Here is a 21,683-nt window from a genome sequence, read left to right as displayed (position 1 = left end):
AAAGTTTCTTTCCATCTTTCTCATAAGGCCCCCTTTAGGTACTGACAGGTTCAAGCTCTGTCTGTAGCCTTCTCTTCTCCAGGCTGAACAACCCCAACTCTCTCAGCTTTTCCTCATGAGAGAGGGGTTCTACCCCTGCAATCAACTTTGTGGCTCTCCTGTGGGCCCACTCCAATAAGTCCCTTTATGCAGTGTAAATACAATTCTGAGAGCAGAAGAAGTTGGAAATAGAAGAATTTACAATGAGAAGTTGACTTCTTCCATGATCTGCACTGTCCTTTCTCTTTAATAGTAATGCAGAGATTGTCACCATGTTAGTGTTGTATATTGTGTGAGCTTGATACATATGACTGTTCCCTAGATTAACAGAGAATGAATAACAATGCATTTTTAAGCTGGACACAGTGTACATGATATGCTGTTTGGCTCCAAATAAAAACTTCCTTTGGGAAAGATGTTACAAATACAGAGCATATCAGGGACACCTAAGAAACTATTGATTTGGGCCAGTCCAGGAAAGGTGTTTAAAACTAGTCTTGGAATTTGCAGGTAGGATTCAGAACATAAATTTGAGAGGGAATGATAGTGAAAAAAAGAAGAGTAAGCAGCATGCATAGAACCTGGAGAGGAAGCAGTGAGATGTCATCTTCAAACAAAGTAGTTGCAAAAAGCATTTGCATTTGACCCATTTAATGTCATCATTTATGTTTTTAAATACTTAAGTCGAAAAAAAATATATAGGAGTCCTCATGTATAGATTTTTGTGTGCATTACCTTCAGGAATGTTTGAGCCCAGAGCCGGGACCGGATTTTTAGCGCGGCACTCTTCCCTCTTTCCAGTTGTCCCACGGTGCATGAAATTAGGACACACTTCACATTTGTACAGTTCTGGGCACAAAATAAAGGGAAGACATACTCATGCTTTGAAAATGTATAAAATCATAAATAAGCAAAACTAAATCCACTTTCCCTTTAAGAGCTAAATAGTCTGAAATCATTAATTTCATCTAATATACATGAGAAACCCCATGAGTCATTATTAGACCTATAAAACAAGCGGGAGATTCTTTTTGCATCATCAATAAATACAAACACCTACTTGAAGTAATGAAAATAAAAGTAATAACTTTCAACAATATCTGCTCTGAAGAACTTTTAAGATGTCTGGGTGCTTACCAATCCTTTGAATCACGTGCTTTGCCTTCACCTATCAGTCATTTTATGATTTCAACACTTTTTTTTTCTGCTCTATGTATGAAGGAAATGTTTATTTATGTTCCTAAATCTTTCCCCTCTTCTAACTCCCCTGCTTTTCCTACTGATATTTACTTTATAGCAGCCAGAATATTTGCTGCGATTTATTAGTTGCTTTACTTGAAACTTACTGTCCATGAAACATTCCTGATGAGCAGTGATTCTGGCTCGTACACAGGGTTGAAAGCAAAAGCCAAGCAATGCAACTTAAAACTATACACTCTTAAAGTCTGCCAGAAGAATGTCACAAAAGAGGTTAAAAGCTAACTGGAAGCCACTGAAGGGAATGAGCAGAGTTCTATAGGATAACTACAGAAATTATGCAGTTGTTTAGGGCATAGAAAGGGAGAAAGATCTCATAGAAAAATGATTAAATATGTGTGAAAAAAAATTAAAATGTTTTATATATACAAATAGGTTTTATCAGAAAAGTTTTTGTTTAATCCAAGAGAAAGGCTGAGATTTTAATTGATTCTTATTTTTATAACAAAGCAGAGAATGCCTCCCATGACAGAAGGCCCTGTGACCTCAAATGCAAAGCTAAGTTTTCAAAAGTAAGAATATTCCCTAGTGAGAGTGAGAATGCACTACCAAAGCCCATACTTCAGGAAATGAGATGATGATGTATGTAACAAATCTGAAAGCACCCTTAAGGAATCCTCTATCTTTACAGATGGCTTTCCCCACAAATCTCTATCTTATCACTGGATAAGCAGAAGCTGTATGCTTAACCGCTCTTTTCTATATCTGCCTGAAAATGAAACTGTAAACCTTGGAACTTGCAAATACAGACTTTTTTAAAAAAATGAATATTTTAAAGTATCTGTTTATTTGGCCTTATTCTCCAAACAGATTTATTTATTTTGCAGGAAGGAGAAGAGCTGTTTTCATTAATCATAGTGGCCAAAAACACATACTAACAAAATAAATCATTAGCATGCAAAGAGTCTATTTTTGGCTGAAATTTTAGGACCTGAACACATAATTCTGTTTTTCTAAGTAATGCATTTAGCCTGTAGTGATTTTGAGAGCAATGTAACATTAGAGCTAATGGAAGAGAAACCAAATGTTTAAGAAACAGTATAAACAGAATAGGAGGTTCTCAGAACATTTTGTCTCTGTGAAAATGATTTGATGAAAATGAAAAAACCTTAAAATTTCCAAAAAAAATCACAATTTTTAACCAAGAATTATCTTTGGCCAATCAGTCTTTTCCCAGAGCAATATTCATTTTCCGTGTGTCAACTAAAACAAATAATTTTTATGCATCAGTAGCATGTAATGCTGAAGGCACACAGAATTGGGACACCTTCTAACTGAACCAGTGACATTGTTTTTCTATGCTCATCCTCCTATGTATCCAGTGGTAAGCACCTCACCCAATCCTATCCTAATTTGTGCTGATCAAAAGCACATTGTACTAGAAGACTGCTCATTAAAGTGCCAATTTCATATTACTAAGTATTCATCTAAATATACTTGATCTGTCTACATGAAGCAGCTGAATATTCCCTGCTTCATATTTTAAGCTGCAGATACTTAAGAATTTTGTTAACCACTTCCAGTTGCTGCAATAATTTTTATGTTGGCAGCCTCTGAGCCTAATCATTGAGAAAGATAACTGATAATTTACTGAAGAATGTATTAAGTGTTCTGTGATATTGACTGGCATGTCTTCCAAAGCCCAGGCATTTTTCCTTCAGCCCCAGTGGAATCAGATTCTTCCCAGGGTATTGGGTTGATGAAAGAATGACACAATAATCAACACTGATTATTGTTTAAAACTAGTTAATCTGTGATTTTGTTCTTAATAACATTATGGCATTTGTACTTTCAGATACTATCTTCTTCCTGTTACAAAAATTGCCAAATTAACTTTCAGAAGCAGTATAACTATTCTATTACTCCAGAAGACTTTGTGAGGTTCTTTTCTTCCTACCAAATTCTAGAGATCTCAAGAAACTTAAACATGAGCTTGCAGTAAACAGCTTAATAAGAGACTGGACAACATGAAAGAAACTCTGCCAGGAGTTCATAAAAATAGATGGAAAGCACTGATTGTGTGAATCCCTGACTGACCTCAAGGTCACCGAGTTTCAACGGGCAAGGGGAGCTGATACCTACAACGCTGAAATATACTAAGGATGGGACTTTAAATACAGAAATGGAAAAAAGACTTCTGAAAATACAGCCAAGTCTAAATACTCAGGTGCCAGAGAGACTAATCAGAACAATTTTCCTGGGAGAGAGACTATTGCTCTTGCTCCAGCATTGTCTGGATTGTTAAAAATGCAGTGACCTGTCCCCTTTGCCCTGCTTGTGGTACTAAAAAGGGAGAGAGTTTCGCCTTTCCACTTGTATGTAAGTACTTACTGGGAGGAACAAATATGTACTAAACTGTATGTCAGAACTGTTATTTGACATGAAAATGTCAAAATGTCCTAGCCAGAATGCTAGAGTCAAGGTAAGAAGAGACGTACTTTTCAGAAGTCAGAACCTGAAATTTGTTTTGGGATGAGGGGCTTAATCTCTAAATCTGTGTTGAAATTTCCTGTGATAAATGTACCAGTGCAAGACCACAGAGGTTTGTTTGCAAACAGCCTGGAGTAAGACAGCCAGGAATCTCGCATGCATGATTTTTAATGTAAAAATCTGTCAAACAAATTCTCTAACCTGTGGCACAATGATATGTAATAAACAGCATTTTAAACTGAGGGGTTAAAATTGCTTTGAAAAATATTTATAAGTTTGTAAATAAATTGCAGTCAAATTAACAGCCATCTTGATATACTGTAACCACAGTCTTGGTTTATAGGTTTTAGACAGCTCACCAGTATTTTGGCTGAGTTCTTCCTGTGAGGTTCGGCCACTGCGATATCCCTTCTCTTGATGTAATGAGAAATTGTGGAATTATATAAAAAAGCAGCAAGTTCAGGAGTGTCTTGTGGAATAGAAAACTGTAAAGAGAAAAAAATGTGAATGATAATGACATGCTCATAGAATGACTCTCATAGATTTGTTCCCTCTCAGAGGTCCTGAATTTGGGATTAACAATGTTTTTTCAATATAACAGCACAACCATGAGAATAGACTGTCTTCAACTAGGAGCATGCTGAATAACAGCACAGTAAGATATTGCCCAGTTAAAGGAATTACAGTAGATAACAATTCTTTGCACTTTTTACTGGTGTCAATTTCACTGTTTTACTTAATTTTGTTAGACTCTTGGGGCAAGATTCTGATTTATATAACAGGATAAATTCAAAGTTGTCACACAGAAATCTGATCATTAGTTCAGATCAGAATCTGCCTATGGAAATATAATGATTTTACCAGTTTTAGAAAGCAGGGAAAAAAAGGGCAATCTGACTTCAAAGAACACAACTTTTGATCATTATTTGTTACAGATTTCTATTGGTAACAGCTCAACTTTGTATAATGTAATAATGTAATAATGTTCATTTTTAATCTCTTATTAAAATGCCTTCTCTTCAGATTTATATTTACAGATGTTTATCCTCCACTTAAAACTTACTTCTTTTCTTGTTGGCAGTTTGTCTTTAATTTTTACACAGAGCATTTATGGCTTTCATGAAGCCTCAAAGAATTCTTGGGGAATAGAGGGAAAGATAAATTTTAAGTCATGTCAATCCAATCCTGCAAAATCATTATATGATAGATGTGGGAATTTGCAGTAAGATCTCAACAGGAACTCACCTAAACATAGCCAAGACTATTCCTTAAGGATCTCAGATTATAAAGAGTTATGTCAGATTCTTCTTATCAGTTCCTTTAACCTTTGAACACAGAATATCTTAAACAAATTCCTACAGAAAACTTTCATAATTCTAATAAATGTTGTAGCACTAAAGGGAAGAGAGTAGCTGTAAACACCTAAAACCTTTCACACATTAATGCTGTGTAGTACTAGATTTGGAAAATTTGTACCATTCATCTGAAATTATAATGCTAAAAACAAAATTGTTTTGATATTGTCTGAGATCTTCAGTCAAAAGCATCCTACAATGCGAAAGACACTATAATTCATTAACAGATGAAAACCCATTAAGCAAAAGTAAGAATCTGTTGCTTAATGAGGTTAACATCATCTATTTGCAATAAGTGAACACTTAAGTAGCCAGTAAATCTCTCCCTTTCAATGTGGTAACATGTGGGAACTCCACTTCCAGGATTCTTTCACCAGTATATACAGGCTTCTTTAACAATGAAAAATTTAAAAAATGCAATATAATGATATACCTGTGCAGAAGCCCTCAAGCCCAAGTAGTGAACTATTACAGCAAAGGTTTGAAAACAGCTCTCTGTGGTTAAGAGAAAACACGTCTCCTGCAACAATTTAAAAGCAGCATTTCTACAGTGGCCTTAATGTTCAGGTTAAAGATATTATTTTATCCTTCTTGAGTCAGTATTATGGAACTGTAAAACTCTGTAACTATTTTATATGGCACATATTCAGCACACTCTACTTTATCTTAAATGGATTATCACTCTCTCCCTTTAACTACCACAGACTGCCCCAGGTTCCCCATCATGGAATACTGTATCACTTTCTGCTCCCAAGCCTTATGACTTTGAGCAGGTTTCCAGACACCACCAGTTATTCACTTCTCATTTCAAAATCCTGTTTCGCTTTTCTCTTTTTCTAGCCAGGCAATACCCTCCTGCTGCAAAGTGTAACTCCATCAGAAATATTCTGGAATATCTTTCAGCTCCCAAATATTTTCTGTTCAGGGACTTATCTGTATGAAGTTTTTGTTAACTTACTAATCTTCACTGGACTTCTCTTTTGTGAATTTGTTCAGATTCCTCTTAAAATTATGTAAACTTTTAACCCTGACTACTTCCCTTTGTCCATAAGTTCCAGACACTTAAGACTTGTCACCATGAACCATCACTTCCTTTTGCTTGTCTTGAGTCTGGCTCTCCAGGCTTCATTAAATGCTCCAGTTCTTGTGCAGGAATAGAGAGAGAACAGTCAATCCATACCCATGCCCTTCCCACCACTACTCCTTTTGTGGATCATACTTAGCATAGTCACCTCCTTTCTGGTTGAAGCATCCTAATGTACTAAGTTCTTCTGCAATGGAATTCATTACATATCTTTGGTAAGTACGTTTGCTCCTCTTTAAACCTTTTTCAATATTCATAACTTTATTATCCTTTCACATACCTCACTGCTTCAGAGAAAGATAAGCTACAAAAAAGTCCCTAGACAAGAGTCTTCTCATGTGTCCACAGGTTTGATTCATCTTTGTGGACAAAACAACAAAGCACAAAGGAAACCTTTTCATAAGACAAGAAATTCAGCTTGGGGAGGAATATACTGCTTTGACTGAAACTGAATAATCTAGGTGATTTCAAAGGGGAAATGCCCGAGTGCCCTAAGACAGCTAGGCTCAGAAATCCAAGAGAAACCAGGCACATATGTCCTTAGCCTTATTTGAAAATTTGAGCCAAGCATCTTGCTGTTTATACAAGACCTGAAGGAAGCTGCTTCTGCATCCTCTTCTGAAGCAATAGACAAGCATTACATAGTTAAAACCTGATTTGTGCATTTGTGCTATTCAGTGCTTTGAAAATAGAAGTATGGAAAGGATAGTTACATTCTTGCAATAAAGACTTGTGCATGTAAAGCCATATTCTGCTAAAACAGATGGATCATTATTATAGGAAAATTTGTCACAAGCTTCACAAGAATGTAGTCTCATTTATATAACAGATTCAAACAAAAACTAAAAAAAACACAACCAAAACAAAAATATACATTGCCTGAAAATGTCATTAAGAAATGTGGCAGCACTCTACCCAGATTCTTAATTCAAACTTAAACCAGAACATAGTGGCTAAGAAGGGAGGATGTTGAACTTTACTCTTTTTTATGTACTGTACTTGCAACCTGATTTGAGCAGTGAGTTGGAGATGCTAAGCCTGTACATACAAACGCAGCACCTCAGCTTCTTCTTCCTCACCACTTTCAAAAAATGTGTGGAAATAAGGTGGAAAAAATAAATAGAAGAAAATTCTCTGTTTCCAAACTTGTGCTTCGAGTATAAGATGGAAACATTTTCTATCCTCTGTTTCTTATCACTTATTTCCTTTTTCTTCCTCTAGATAAACTAAATAAAACAGTGGAATCCTAATCCCTCCAGTTTCATGGGTGAAACAAAAATCTAGCCATGAAGTATTTGGTATACATCAACTTTTCTTTATTCTTGTATGTATGTATTGTAGTTCTCACTCTTAAGCTAAAGGTTTTACTTGTAGCTCCTGTGGTTATGAACAATCCCCATCACTAGAGACATGTCTCCACTTTCATCCATTATACTGAACTCAAACCCCAACTGGTATGCAAAAGATATAAAGCACCTTCAGTGCTTGGAATGCAGCTCTCCCTGCAAGTTGTTTAACAGGCTACTGTTTCAACTTGAGAAGTGTTGTTTACTCCAGAAATATCTGGAATTAGTTGTGCCTAATAAATTGGATACCTTGTTTTTGATGGGATAATATGTAGATCTGTGTTTTGCTTAATCTTCTGGTTTAGAGCCAAACCAACCCTCTTTTGGGGGGATCGGCCATCACAAACATAGATATCGAAACAGGAAATTGTCCAAGCAGCCAGGGATCAGGTTAGGAAAGCTAAAGCCCTGACAGAATTAAATCTGGCCAGGGACATCAAGGGCAATAAGAAAACCTTCTATGGGTATATCAGTAATCAAAGGAAGATGAGGAAAAATCTAAGTCCTCTTCATAAAGAAGTGGGAGACATGGTTACCCAGGGTGTGGAGGAGGCTTAGGTACTCAATGCGTCTTTAGTCTCAGTTTTCACTGGCAAGTGCTTCAGTCACTGCCCAGGTTGCAGAAGGGAAAGGCAAGGACTGGGAGAATGAAGAACTGCTTGCTGTAGGAGAAGTTCAGGTTCAAGAACATTTAAGGAGCCTGAAAGTGCACAGATCTGTAAGAACTCATAAGATGCACCCACAGATCCTGAGGGAACTGGCAGAGGCACTGGCTAAGCCACTATACACATTTAATAAGTTGTGGCAGTTTGGTGGTTTTCACTGACTGGAAAAGGGGGAACATAACCCTCATTTCTAAACAGGGAAAAAAAGGGGAACTAGAGGCTGGCCAGCCAGTCTCACCTCTGCGCCTTGCAAGATCATGGAGAAGATCCTCCTGGAAACTGTGCTAAGGCACATGGAAAGTAAGGAGGTGACTGGTGACAGCCAACATGGCTTCACTAAAGGCAAATCATTCCTGGCTGATTTGGTGGTCTTCTGTGGTGGGGTTACAGCGTTGGTGGATTAGGGAAAAACAATTGACATCATCTACATGGACCTGTGCAAAGCATTTGACACTCCCAGATGACATCCTTATCTCCACAGTGGAAAGACATGGATCTGATGGATGAAGCACGATAAGGAATGGGCTGTATGGTAGCACTCAAAGAGTGGCAGACAGTGGCCCAAAGAGTTACAAGTGGGGTTCCTCAGGAGTCAGTACTGGGACAGTCGCTGTTTAACATCTCTGTTGGTAGCATGGACAGCAGGATTGAATGCACCCTTCTCACAGGAAGTGCACAAACCCCAAACATATACCATGCAACACAACTCTCACACTAAAAACATTATAGACTTATCTATAGCTTGTTTCTCACCCAGGAAAATGATCTTGGTGTTGCTGCTAAAAATTTCCCCAAAGCTCCATCCCATTGTGAAGTGTAGGCAAAAAAAAAAAATCAAGCCTATTACAGACAGGGATAAAGTACTTACCTTTATTTGCATTGTATTAATAGGAGAGCTTGTTTGACAGTGCAATGGTCCATGTGTCTGAATGTGAAGAATATAAAGAAGAAACTCTTCTTGACTGGACACAGGCCAACCAACATGGAGAACTGTATTATTGATGGCACTTGGTCCTATATTATGCAGCTGTCAAAGACGTATCATTAGTACTCTCCAAGGCAGGAAATAACAGTAAAAAGCACAGCACCAACTACTTAGTTATTTTCAAATTCTTAGTGTCCACAGCCATGAATTATTTTGGGAAGGATGTATAGGTTATAAATAATCACTTTATTGATGGAGAATCTCTGGCAGGTAGTAGCAAATCTGGGAGAACAGCCTTTTCTGTCAGTCTGTATTCAAGAAATCCAACCCCTTCCTCATTTCTTCCGACACATGAAGAGCTGAAATTACCTCAAAAAGTATAAAAAACCCAATCCAAAACACACTAACAAAAAACCATTACAGAAGTATGAAGAATGAACCTTAGCAGATCATACTTGAAAAGAGAAGCCAAAACTTTAGACTATAAAGAATCAAATTTCAGGGCACAGGAATAGAAGGTCTACAAGAACTTTAGCTTCTCTGGTTAAGAACTCTATTTTTAATACTTCTCAATTCAAGTTTCCTCAAAAGAAGTAAAGGAATCTCCTAAGGTAATATCTCAGAATATTTTTTTTCTGGGAAAATGAGCAAAGATAGAAATAATATTAGTTTAAAAGACTGGGCTATTAAAATAGTTTCCTTGTATCAGTTTACGGTTTGAAAATATCTGATGACCACAGGAACTTTGGATATGTATAATCATGGGGCACGAAGAGCTGAAGAAGCTGAACACCATGGAGATTTATGCAAACTTTCTAGAGATGTGAGAACCTCATTTTTTTAAACGTGTGCAATTTTTGTGACTGATGAACTTTATTTAGAACTGAATAAACCCCACTTTCAATCTTACATCTTCTGGGAGGGGGTGTTTGGCTGTTATTATGCTTTGCTGATATAAACCATGAAAGTAGTTTCCATAATAAATGTAACTAATCACTGTAATTATTATAATACATTTGAAGTCACATATATTGTTTCACAAACAACCAAAATTCTTGAGAAGGGAAGATTTGTTAGGGATTTTGCAGTTTAGAGAAAAGTTTTAAGATGAGGAATTCACAAATGATAATTTGTATTTTACAGACTGATTCATTACAGTTTAGTATGTCATGCAAATTGTAATCTACATTGCTGATTAAGCTCTGTTGCTTATATTTTCTTGAGAGCTAGTTAGTGAATTATAACCATATGTGAAGCACTCTGTTTTACCCTCTAGAATAAAGGTCATCCATCCGATTCTAAGGATGGCCTGTATTCCATGTAGTTCACTCAATGCCTTTTTTCTATGATGAATTCTTCTTTTTAAATTAATATAGGAAAATACAAAAAAGAATACAAGGTAGAAACCTGTGTTCTTCAAATATTAAGGGTTATGTTCAACAGAACATTTTCTGAGCAATGAGGTAACAACTTAGATGTTATGTCTACCATTTTTTTCCGTAAGCTAAATGTCAAAGGAAACATTTTTTCCTGTGTACAGCACTCAGAGCTTCTAATGAGAAGGTATTTGACATTGACTGTAATGAAATTTTAAGTACTGTTTTAAATTCTTGTCAAACACCCAAAATGTTTATAAATCCCTTCAGTATCAACGACAGACTCCTAGCATAAACCAATATATCCTCCACTCACATGAGCAGATAATGGGGTTGTGAATTCCCAGATTAAATTTGGGTCATGTGCTAAAGTCAGAATATTTACATTTGTGGCTTTATCTAGCTGCAGATAAAGACATCAACCCAAGTTCATCAGTATTTCAATGGGGGCAGCTTGAGGTCCTGTGGTAACATACATAATTTTTACCTCATAGATGTGTTCTACTAAAGGACCAACTTCTTCTTCTTTCGTAGGTTCATCTGTGGGTTCCCAGTTGTGAAGTGGCAAAATAATCGTTGGGGGGTGAGACACTCTGTAATACACAAAACAGTAAATGTTACCAGTGACTGACTGCACTACTTTCAGAAAAAAATTAAGACCACTATGGAAGACTGAACCCTCAAGGGCTTGTTATTTGGGCACACTAAATAGGTGAGTGAAACATTACATACTACCTAGTCCTTAGAGATGACTGAGGGTGTGCATTTAGTTCATACTTCCTCTGATGGTGGTTCTTTCCTCTGTTTGGAGAGAGGAATCAAGTTGCTGTGGCATTTACATCATTCTCACTGATGAGATATCTGAATATGTTATCCACAAAACTAGAGTAATGACACATAAATATACTTTCTCATTTCCATTTAAAGCCTGTAAGTGTTTAAAGCTATACATCTTTCTTCCCTGTGTAACATTTTTAGATATTTATCTAACTACTCGGACAGTAAGTTTTTATAACCTCTGTTATTATTCCTTTAAACACACTTTGCAGAATAGTCTCTCATTTTACAGGTGGGAACCTGAGATACCTGAGACTTCCATAAAGTCATATTGGAAACTGCTGTGTGGAGAAACTGAACTCAGAACTAGAGCCTGAACTAGTGGTACAGCTGCTTTGCAAACGAAACAACAGCAGCCAAGGCATTCCCTGAAATATTGTTGCAACTTGCAACATGTGAATAAAACATAAGTGAAGAAAACGGTGACCTAAGATTTGATGGATGGATCCCATTCAGATGACAACTTAACCTCACTCAGGTGTTCAGAAGCTGGGAAATCAGATACAAGACTGTCTTTCAGCATGGTAGGTGAGTTCTGGCACAGACATTTGTCATCTGACAGTATAGCAAGTAGATCTTGGTGCTAAAATGGTATTACCCTTTCTTTGCAAGGGTGAACTCTCACTCAGTTTTGCTGGTTTATAGAGTCTTTAGCTTAAAGAAAAGCCATCAAATTTCATTGCTTGTTCTGTCAAAGCTGGAAGTTTGCTGACAGAAAACTGTTAAAGAACAATCACTAATGAATTTTTTGAGAATATAACATTGGAATAAAATGATGGATTTCTAGGCACTGATGTTAATCACTTTGTAGTGGCACTGCTGCAGATTGCCCCTTGAAGAAGAGAATACTGGATGATTTTGTTGCAAATGCTGACAAAATACTTTAGAAAGAAACAAACTGTTCCTGTTTACAGCTCTTATACCACATACAATGAATGAAATGTCTGAAAGAAAATTTTCTAAAGCATACAGCTTCTCAAAGGAGCAAGGAATCCCAGAGAACAACTTAATGCCATCCAGCTGAACTCTGTGAAGTTTAGGGTATCCTAAACACTTCCTCAGACTTCAAAAGGCCAGCAGTTTGTACTAACAAGTACGCCAGAGGGCAAATTTACAAGCTAACACAAATAATAAAGGAAATTAAACTTATTTATTAAAAAAGACATTTCAGATGAGTAACTTAGCCTAACTTACTATATTTCACAAATGGTCTTCTTTCCAATATGAATTCTAATTATTGATCATTGCTGGAGAATAGAAACTTTCCTGTGTTGCTGCAATAGCCAAGACACATAGACCCTAAAGCTACCACAAAAAGTTTCAAATCAGAAACTGTACATAGACAAAAAGAATCAGACATGAGGTTTCAAAAACTACTGTTTTCTACTGCACTCCCTGGGAAGTATTTTTCTTATCCACAAAATTACAAAAGGCAGAGTGTAAATGTACACACTCAATTAAAATTATTCTGAAGTATAAAAGGACATTTATTTTAACAGATTTTAGAGCTATTAACATCAAAGTAGCAGAATCAGGTTAAATGAAAAAGAAATCCTCTCTTTTGACTACTTTATTTTGCATTTCACTGAGAACATTTTTAACATTTGAATGATTTATTAAGTAAGGATTTTTCCTAGACTTTAAGGTGACAATTACCAGTCAAACATGAGCACTGAAAAATAAGATAAACAAAGTATGGTCTACAGAAAAGGCTTATGTGGGATATACAATAAGAATTCTCCCAGCTGCAAATCCTCCCAATCCAAACGACTTCCTTCCTGAATTCCTCATTCCTCTAGTGCTTTTTCAGCAGTGGGAGATAACAATTACAATACTGAGACTCCTACATTTTTAGAGGAAAAAAGGTAAGCAGAATAATCAAATCTCAGTTATCAAAGCAACTACTCATCGAAATACCTAAGGAGTTCTCTTCATTTTCTTTTGAAGAGGATATTGGAGAAGATTTCTCCCTTCTTCATAAAGGAATTATTTGCATGGTTCCACTGTACAAGTATGCACAGTGCCTTGGCACAATTTCATAACTACTTATACTTTTCCTCAGTAAAATGTACCACACATCCAATTCCACTTTGTGCAACTTAGTGCAGAGCAGCAGAGAAACCAATGCAAGATATTTTCCAGTCCAAATGTGGACATAGTCTCTCTTTTATTTTTATCTAGGAAATAGTGAGCAATTCCCTTGGAACTGCATGTTTTAACATTCTGAGTAATTAGCAAAATCTCTCAACAAAGCTCTTGGGAATGTATTCCTTGGTACATGCTGGCTGTAGCTAATAATGAAACTAAAAAGACTTGAGAGGAAAGAAACTGGAAGTCATTCAATTAAGTAATTTCTCTTTATTTAATGACCAGTTTCTCAGCATTGCAGGCAGCAATTCAAGACACTTTTTCTACTTGTTGCCAAGCTCTTAAAAACTGAGGATGTTTTGGTTATTTTTTTGTCTATCTATTTACCTGTTACAGAACTTTTCATTAAAAAGAACACACTATGGCACGGAAGGAACATGATGGAGGCAAAAAGTTTCCAAAAAGTTTGCAAATTAAAAAATATTTGTAAGATTTTTCTCTGAAAGTGAAAAGCAGCCTCATTAAAAAAAACAATCCACAGCAGTGGAAGAAGACCTTACTGAGAAGTTCTGTGCATGTAACCATAACTGTTCCATCGATGCACTGACACTCCAGGCAGCCTCTACCCTGGGTGTTCACCCACAGCAACATCTGACAGCTGCTGGCTCCCAACATTTTCTCACACATCTGTAGCCCATTAAATAACACCTCTAATTCTTATTTCCTCAGCCTCTACTTCCTTCTGTGTTACCTCACCCTCATTTTGTATTTTTTTCACCTCTCTTCCTATCCAGCTCATTTCCCTAGATCACCACAAAAGACAGAAAATTAAATAATATTTTCACTTCTATTCTTATTAAACATGTTGTCTCTCAACTGCTACTTTTCAGAAATACAAGCAATAACATATATCCACATGGTCTTTAAGTGCACTCCTCCTTTTTTCCCCCTAACCCTACTTTTAAGGTCAGTCTTCTTAATGTGGAATACACTTATAAAATACAATCAAAAATAGTTTTAAAATCTCACTGATTGAGATTGAATATTAGAGCAGAAATCATGGTCTCTGTGATCTGGAAAATTTTTTGGCTTATTGCTGGCACTAGGTAGTCATATTGTCTTAGAAGTGATAACAGTAACTATTTTTTATAAACAACCCTCCCCTAAATATATACATTTTTATTTGTTTATATCTAGTGCAGCCCCTTGAGGTGCATCATATGAGAGACATCTAGCCCTTTTGCATCAGTCAAGCCTCACTGCCTGATGCTGAAGTGCAGCTGGGCCATGTAGTTCCCGCTTTCCCTTTGCAGAGCTGATAATACTCAAAGTCTTGAGATGTATTTGGAGGAGACGTAGGATATCTAACATCTCAGACAAAAAGCACTTTGAGCAATTATTTGCTTTAAAAGAGCTTCCTGCCAACTTCCTTCAGGATGCCAGGATAGGAGTCTAGTTTCAAGATTTTACAATGTAGTCTGATATTCTTATAGAATCTTAGAATAATTGAGGTTGGAAAAAAAACTTTAAGATCATCAAGTCTGACCATAAAATTAACACTAAAGCCACCACTTAATCATGTCCCTCAGTGCAACATCTACACAGCTTTTCAATACCTCTAGGGATAGAGATTTCATCACTTCCCTGGGCAGTCTCTTCCAATGCTCAAAAACCCTTTCCTTGAAGAAAATTTTCTTAATATCCAGCCTGAACCACCCTAGTGCCACCTGAGGCCATTTCATCTTGTCTGTTTGTTACCTGGGAGAGGAGCCCAAACCCCACCTGGCTACAACCTCCTTTCAGGCAGAGAGAAGGAAGGTCTCCCTCAATCTCCCTTTCTCCAGGCTAAACACCCCCAGCTCTCTCAGCCACTCCTCAGAAGAATTGTGCTCCAGACCCTTCACCAGCTTTGTTGCCCTTCTCAGGACATGCTCCAGCACTTCAATGTCCTTCTTGTAGTGAGGGAGCCAAAAACGATCCCAGTATTCGAGGTGTGGCCTGACCAGTGCTAAGTACAGGGGGAAAATTATTGCCTTGATCTGCTGGCCATGCTGTGTCTGATACAGGCCAGGACTCCATTGGCCTTCTTGACCACCTGGGCACACTGCTGGCTCATGTTCAGCTGGCAATTATCAACTAAGTGCATTTCATAGTTTCCAAAACCAAGCTGTATGTGAAAATAGAGATAGAAATCATCTTTGATCATATCCCATGCTTGTTTAGTTTTGGTATCCTTTGTCAGTGGACAGGCACTTGCTTCAGGCAGAAATGTAAGAATCATACAGTAGTAGCTGGTTGACTTGTCATAACTTATTCCTTACTCATCTTTTCTCCAAAGGCCTCACTCTGCTTTCTATTAGTGTATGTCCTGCCATACATTTTTCATTTTCATTTTACATGTTTTACATTTCCAGTCCCAAGAGCAGTAGATTCTGCTTTGGTATTCAGCATTAAGTGTCCAAGTGGTTGCACAAGCAGACTGACACATATGAAGAGGCATTTTATACCAGTGATATCCATATACACGATTTGAATGCCCAAATAAAGTAGTTATCTTAACGAGCTGAAGTAGTTGAATACTTACCCTCTGATCTGTACTTGAGCTGCAGCACTGACATTGATATGGAGGTTAACTAAGTTGCTGGTGGGATTTATCTTGTTAGAGCTGGAAAAAGTAAGTACTAGTGTTAACAAAGGTTATTTATCAGAACTTCACGAAGCCGAGCCACACACACACACAGAGTCTTACAGATACAGCACTGAACACCACAAGGCCCTTCAACTAGGATGCAATGCCACTGGACATATTACAACATGTGCTTCCTAATGCCACCCTTCAGTGTTGTAGGACACTGGTATTTAAGTCTGATAATATTGGAGCTCATCACATGCTTAAAAATACAATCAACTCAAGCTTCCTTTAAAGAATCCTATGATGGCTATGATCATACAAATTTATTTGGCTCAGAATATTATGTATATTCCTTTGTTCAGCTTGGTTATCTGTCTGGATAAAAGTATCTTCATAGAATACAAGTTTGTTTCATGTGTTGGAGGGAGGCAGTGTTCATGAACAAGACAGGCTTTTTATAAAAAAATCTGGTTTTATGACTCTCCAAACTTGTGACTTCTGCATGACAGTCTTTAAGGAAAAAGAACCAAGATCAACTGTTTCTTTCCTTTTGTTATTTTCCTCCCTCTCCTATCCAGAAAGTGTTTACACTCCTAATCCCACTTACCAGTGAAAACACATCCCTGTGTTTAAAGTCCAGTGCTCTCACTCGCTTTACTGTCTTCTCTTATTGCAAACCCTTAGTAATAAAGATACTTTCTCTCACCGTAAAAGGCCATTCCTATGACTATAGCCCAGTTATGTAAAGAAAGATTTGCAGGTTTAAATTAATAAAGATAGTGAAAATAAGTAATTATAGACTTAGAATTTATTTAATCATGGGATTAACGATACTAAATGTGGATGTTTTTTTCAAGCAAGTATGGACTTCCTTGCTTCACGAAGACTAAGTTTCTGCTGTTGTCACAGTTTGTTATCACATCTGGGTAGCATCAGTGAAATGGAAACATTCAGAGGAGGCCAGCATTCCCAGTGACTGACTACTGAGAAGCAGAGGGCAATACTGCTTTGATCCAGGCTTTCTGGTTACAGATTGCTAAAATTAAGAGCAGCTCTAATTTGTTTGTAAACTAATGCAGATTGCCTTCAAACATTATTTGAACCCTTAATGTAATCCTCTATAGCCATTGTTTTGAGTACAAAAGTAAAAAAATTGCTTAAAGTATAAAAATTACCAAACCACTACTTTGTTAGAATAAGCTGCTCTCCAATTGGTGTAATGGCCTTGCTTTCCCTAGACCTAAAATACAGATTTTGAGCATATACATCTAGTATTCAAATCTTGTTCACGCTTTCAGGTATTTTTTTAGAGAAGAAAATAGTTTGACAGCTCTCTCTCTAAGGGGTATATAATTGCCTAGCAAAATCCACCACAGAAAAGGAATCAGATTTCAATACACTACTCAGACTCTTGTTTGTTTCCTATAAGTAATGAACTTCAGTCTTGCAAACAAAAATATTTATTTCCACTTGATGTTATGAAATAAATGAAAGGTCTCTCTTTTTAATAAATCAGACTAGGACACAAATTCAGACATGTCCTTCCCTTTCTTTCCATTTAGGTAATTTGTACATTCAGTTCCCTTTCCCTTTCAGGATTGTTTTACCTGTTCACTGAGGACACAGAAATGCACAAACTGTAGTGCTACTTGAGAATGAATGTACAAAGCAGTGAGTTTTAACTGTGGGTTACATTCCCCATGCAAGAAGTTTTACTCTTTCTTTTGTCTTTAAAGTGGTTTCAGCATTATCATACCAGCTTGTGGAAATTGTTGGGTTTGGTAGCCCAACAGATTTCCTCCTTTTTCGTTTTAGTGAGTCATACTCAAAGAGGGAGCATGAGATGTTGTTTTCTCCTGAAGTTCAGGCTTACTCTTAATAAACTCATGTCACTTTTCCTAAAAGAGTGACCTAGCCTCAAGTTTTTATCACCTGGACAGATTTAGCTGTCCAAAAACTCTGAGCCACCCCAATTTCACAGTATGAAAAAGCTAGTGGCATGAGCCTCTGATACCCATCTAAAACTGTATTGCTTCCATGAATGAACAGTGGCACAGACAGGGGACCTAAGAGTTAATTGTTGTACCTCTCTCTGGAGGAGCACATGTCCAGGTTTGCATGATCTCCATCTCACCAGCCAGATCCCTGGGAGAGGGCTGATGCCTGACCAAGCACCTCACTGATTTCTGAGGCATTGCTGTGCCTTTCCTGAGTTCCTGCATGTCCTTTTCCTTCAAGGGTTACACTATGAAAACACGACTCAAACATTTTAAATGTCTCAGTTATTTAGCACAATGACCAAGACCCTCATTAAAGGCCAGACATTAACAATTAAGTCGGGGGGCGGGGGGGAGGGGGGGGGGGGAGGGGGGGGCAGGGAGGCCCCTTCAGGAACTCCAGTGTGTATTTGATGATGACAGATGGAGCAGAAGCCCTGCCACCTACAGAAAAAGTCCCAAGTTTGTTCTTGCTGTTATACTAACTCAGCCTGCCCTGTGCTTTTTTGTCCCTGTGGAAGAAGTACTGCTCAGTATAAACCAGAAGATTCTCCAGCAGTCATATGTGAGGCCCAAAAAACTGGGGGAAAATAATGGGAAAACGACAGTTCACCTGCATTAAACTGAAGCAGTTCTCTCTCTGCATGCCTGTAAATCTGTTGAGCAGATTTTAACTGCTCTTTTATTTTCTAAATTGCTGAGAAAAAGAGTCATGTCTTCCTTTTTAATTTCAGAGCATGACATGTTTGTACACATGCAACTTTGTTACAAGGTGATCACAGTTCATTAATTTGGAAGTGGAAAACAAAGTAAGCATTGCCAAAGCTGTAGATGGTCCTTGGATTACTGACCAAAATCAGTCAACTTGAATTTTAAAGAAATCATTTTGCTAAAGGATAACAAGGATCCAACTTCATAGATCCTCCTGAAATAAGCTACCACAGGAGAACCCATGAAATCATTACTAACACTCAAGAGTTAGAATGACCTTCTTATACATTAAACTTTATATATTGATAGAAATTGATAATTCAAATAAGCATGCTCTTGCTAAAATATCTAACCTCTTTATTTGCAGCTCAAAACTGATGCTGGAATCTGCATCTTCAAAATGTTGAACAGAAAATCGAATGCCTGTGGAGAACTGAGAAAGAAACAACAGCAGGTCACTCAAAATGGCTGATCTCCCAGATCAATAAAGCAGTACTGCTCAACACTGCATTTCACAGAAATACTGGATACTGTTGCTTTTAAAAATTAGTATGAAATAACATCATCTAGTTGTTAAGAAAAAATACTATCCTGCCTGTGAATGTCACCAGATGGAAAACTTGGCTGGACAGAGGAAAGATCAGAGGAATAGAGAAGCACACTCCCAAGAACACAGCAGTGGGTCCTTCTTCATCCAGACAGTCTTTGCTTTACTTTGCTAAGCCAAAAGAAAATAATAGCTGTCTGGCACCTCTCATCCCTGCTTCCATCCACCCACGCCTTTGTCCAGGTCTCCAGGGCTTCCTGCTCCCCACACCGTCTCTGCAACTGTGACCTATGAGATGCATGCCTTAGGTGTGGGGTTGACTGAGCACCTAAGGCTAAATTGGCAGGAGTTTCAATTTAATTTGGATATTTTTTCACTGCAGTTTTGTTAAGAGGAATAGATATTCAGAGTCATATTTTCAGTTCAGTTGCAGTGTGTGACTGGACGAGACGGGGTAAAACACACCGTTCCCAAAATTGCGGGAGGTAAGTGCTTTCACTGGTGCTCCCCTGTGTTTCTGCAGCCCTGGCTTCCTCCCTTCAACAGTTTCCATTTGCTTTGCAAGAAGGGCAGGGAGTAAAGCAAAACAAGTTAATTTAGAAGAGAGAAGGGGCACCTAGAGAAGGAATATACAATAGCATATGGTGGGGTCTCTGTAAGCCTCTTGGACATATTTCCAGCCCCAGGATGTAAGTGGCAGAAAGCTGGAGGAAATGCCATCTTCTCACTCACTGTCTACCTCCCCCATGGCCCGATGGTAGAATTTCATGCCAGATAACATGCACAATGTGCTTTAGTTTTCTTGAAAAGGATGGTTACATATACACATATTGTCCATGTGGAGAAACAATCTTCCTGAGAAAACTATAAAAAGGCATTAGGAAATGAGGGCATCGTTCACTCATTTCTGGCAATATCTGACCAGATTACATGGAGGGGGTAAAAAGGGCAAAAAAGAAAAGTAAAAAAAAGGAAAAGAGAAAAAAAAGAGTTGTCTTCTTGGCATAATTTCGTTAAAATACTTGAAGGAACCTTTCAGTGATGGGAAACAACAGTGTAGGGTTTTATGTTTGGGACTGACATGTAACATCACTGAAAAGGAAGAATTTTCCTCTGTGGATGTTGTTTCATATGTTTAAGCAATTCATTTTTCCTAACAATTTTTTTTTCCTTCAATTCTCCTTTCTTCATTTGCACTGAATCCTAATCTGGTCCCAGAACAAGACTTACCTACCATGTTTCAACTACTCTTTTTCAGTTGGGCTATGCTAAAAGTAATACTGTCATCATAAATGAAATAGTGAGTTTATGTGAGTTATCATTAATAAAATGTTAAGTGTATGTGAGTTTAATGTCACAGTTATAGCTGATCTTTCTTTTTCGAAAGCAAAGTCTGATGAAAAAAAAAAGCTCATTAAATTACTCAGAAGTTGAATAGGTGATGAATAGAGATGTAAGCTCTTTATAAGATCACTTTTTCGAGATGATGTTAACAACTGTATTGAAATTCCATTCATGTTTAAAAATATAATGACTATCTTTTAGACAAAATGACTATCTTTTAGTCTTCTGGACAAAAAATTGCAAATATTCAATTCACCACTTCTCTTACTGTTTTTACTAACCAGTCTAAGGAAATTTGTTTCCACTTACAGAAGAAAAAAGATTTGATGAACCAAAGATAAAATTTTCATCAGACAGAGCAGATGTGAGCTTTAGTTTTGATGATCTATTACACCCCTGAGGCTTAATCCCGTATGTAATGGTGAAACACACTCCTACTGTACAATTCTAATAAGCTGCAGATGTTGTCCCTGTATAGTTGTATGACTTGGTCAATGTCAAGTAACCCTTGACACTGCTACTAATAATAGGGCAAGGACGCTCACTTGCCCTTGCTGAACACCCACTGAAGCCAAAGGAGTTTAATTTGCTTGAACTTGTAACTTAGCAATCACTCAACCTCCTTATTTTACTGGATGTAAAGTTTATCAAATATGTTGAATTTTATTTTAAATTTTCAAAGTGAAGTTAAAATTGTATTAAAATTGCATTTTTTCCCCCATGTTTGTCTCATGCATCTTTGAAACACGTAACATTTCTGCTATTATTGATAAGCTTTAGTCTGTTACTGTGTTTGACGGGATTGAAGAGTATGCTGGGAAACAGAGGGACAGCAGTTTTTGAAGTGTCTTACAGTGCATAGGAAACATAAAACCTCTATGCTCTTGAAGAATCAGTTTGGTGCATACCAAGAAATAGGCAAGATCTTCCATGCCTCCAGTCTTCTAACCTTCTATTAATTTCTATTAAATTGCAAATTTTTCTACCAGAATTTTTAATAAAGCCTGCATTTCACTCACTAACGCCACTGAACAGGCACTAGGAAGCTGG

General features: G+C 37.3%; 1 protein-coding gene across 1 annotated transcript in view; it reads right to left on the bottom strand.

The window, feature by feature from the left end:
- The window catches only part of ITGA8 (integrin subunit alpha 8), a 108,445-nt gene that overhangs the window by 23,653 nt on the left and 63,109 nt on the right, over positions 1–21,683 (bottom strand). The window contains exons 22-27 of the mRNA XM_071560461.1: positions 19,096–19,175; positions 15,987–16,067; positions 10,965–11,070; positions 9,045–9,203; positions 4,086–4,211; positions 775–888 (exon numbers count right to left, since the gene is read on the bottom strand). Coding sequence (XP_071416562.1) covers positions 775–888; positions 4,086–4,211; positions 9,045–9,203; positions 10,965–11,070; positions 15,987–16,067; positions 19,096–19,175 — 666 coding nt within the window. The remainder of the gene's footprint in view (positions 1–774; positions 889–4,085; positions 4,212–9,044; positions 9,204–10,964; positions 11,071–15,986; positions 16,068–19,095; positions 19,176–21,683) is intronic.

Source organism: Pithys albifrons, chromosome 7 (assembly GCF_047495875.1).
Source record: "Pithys albifrons albifrons isolate INPA30051 chromosome 7, PitAlb_v1, whole genome shotgun sequence".
NCBI classification, from domain to species: Eukaryota; Metazoa; Chordata; class Aves; order Passeriformes; family Thamnophilidae; genus Pithys; species Pithys albifrons.
This window is presented reverse-complemented; position numbering and strand designations above follow the sequence as displayed.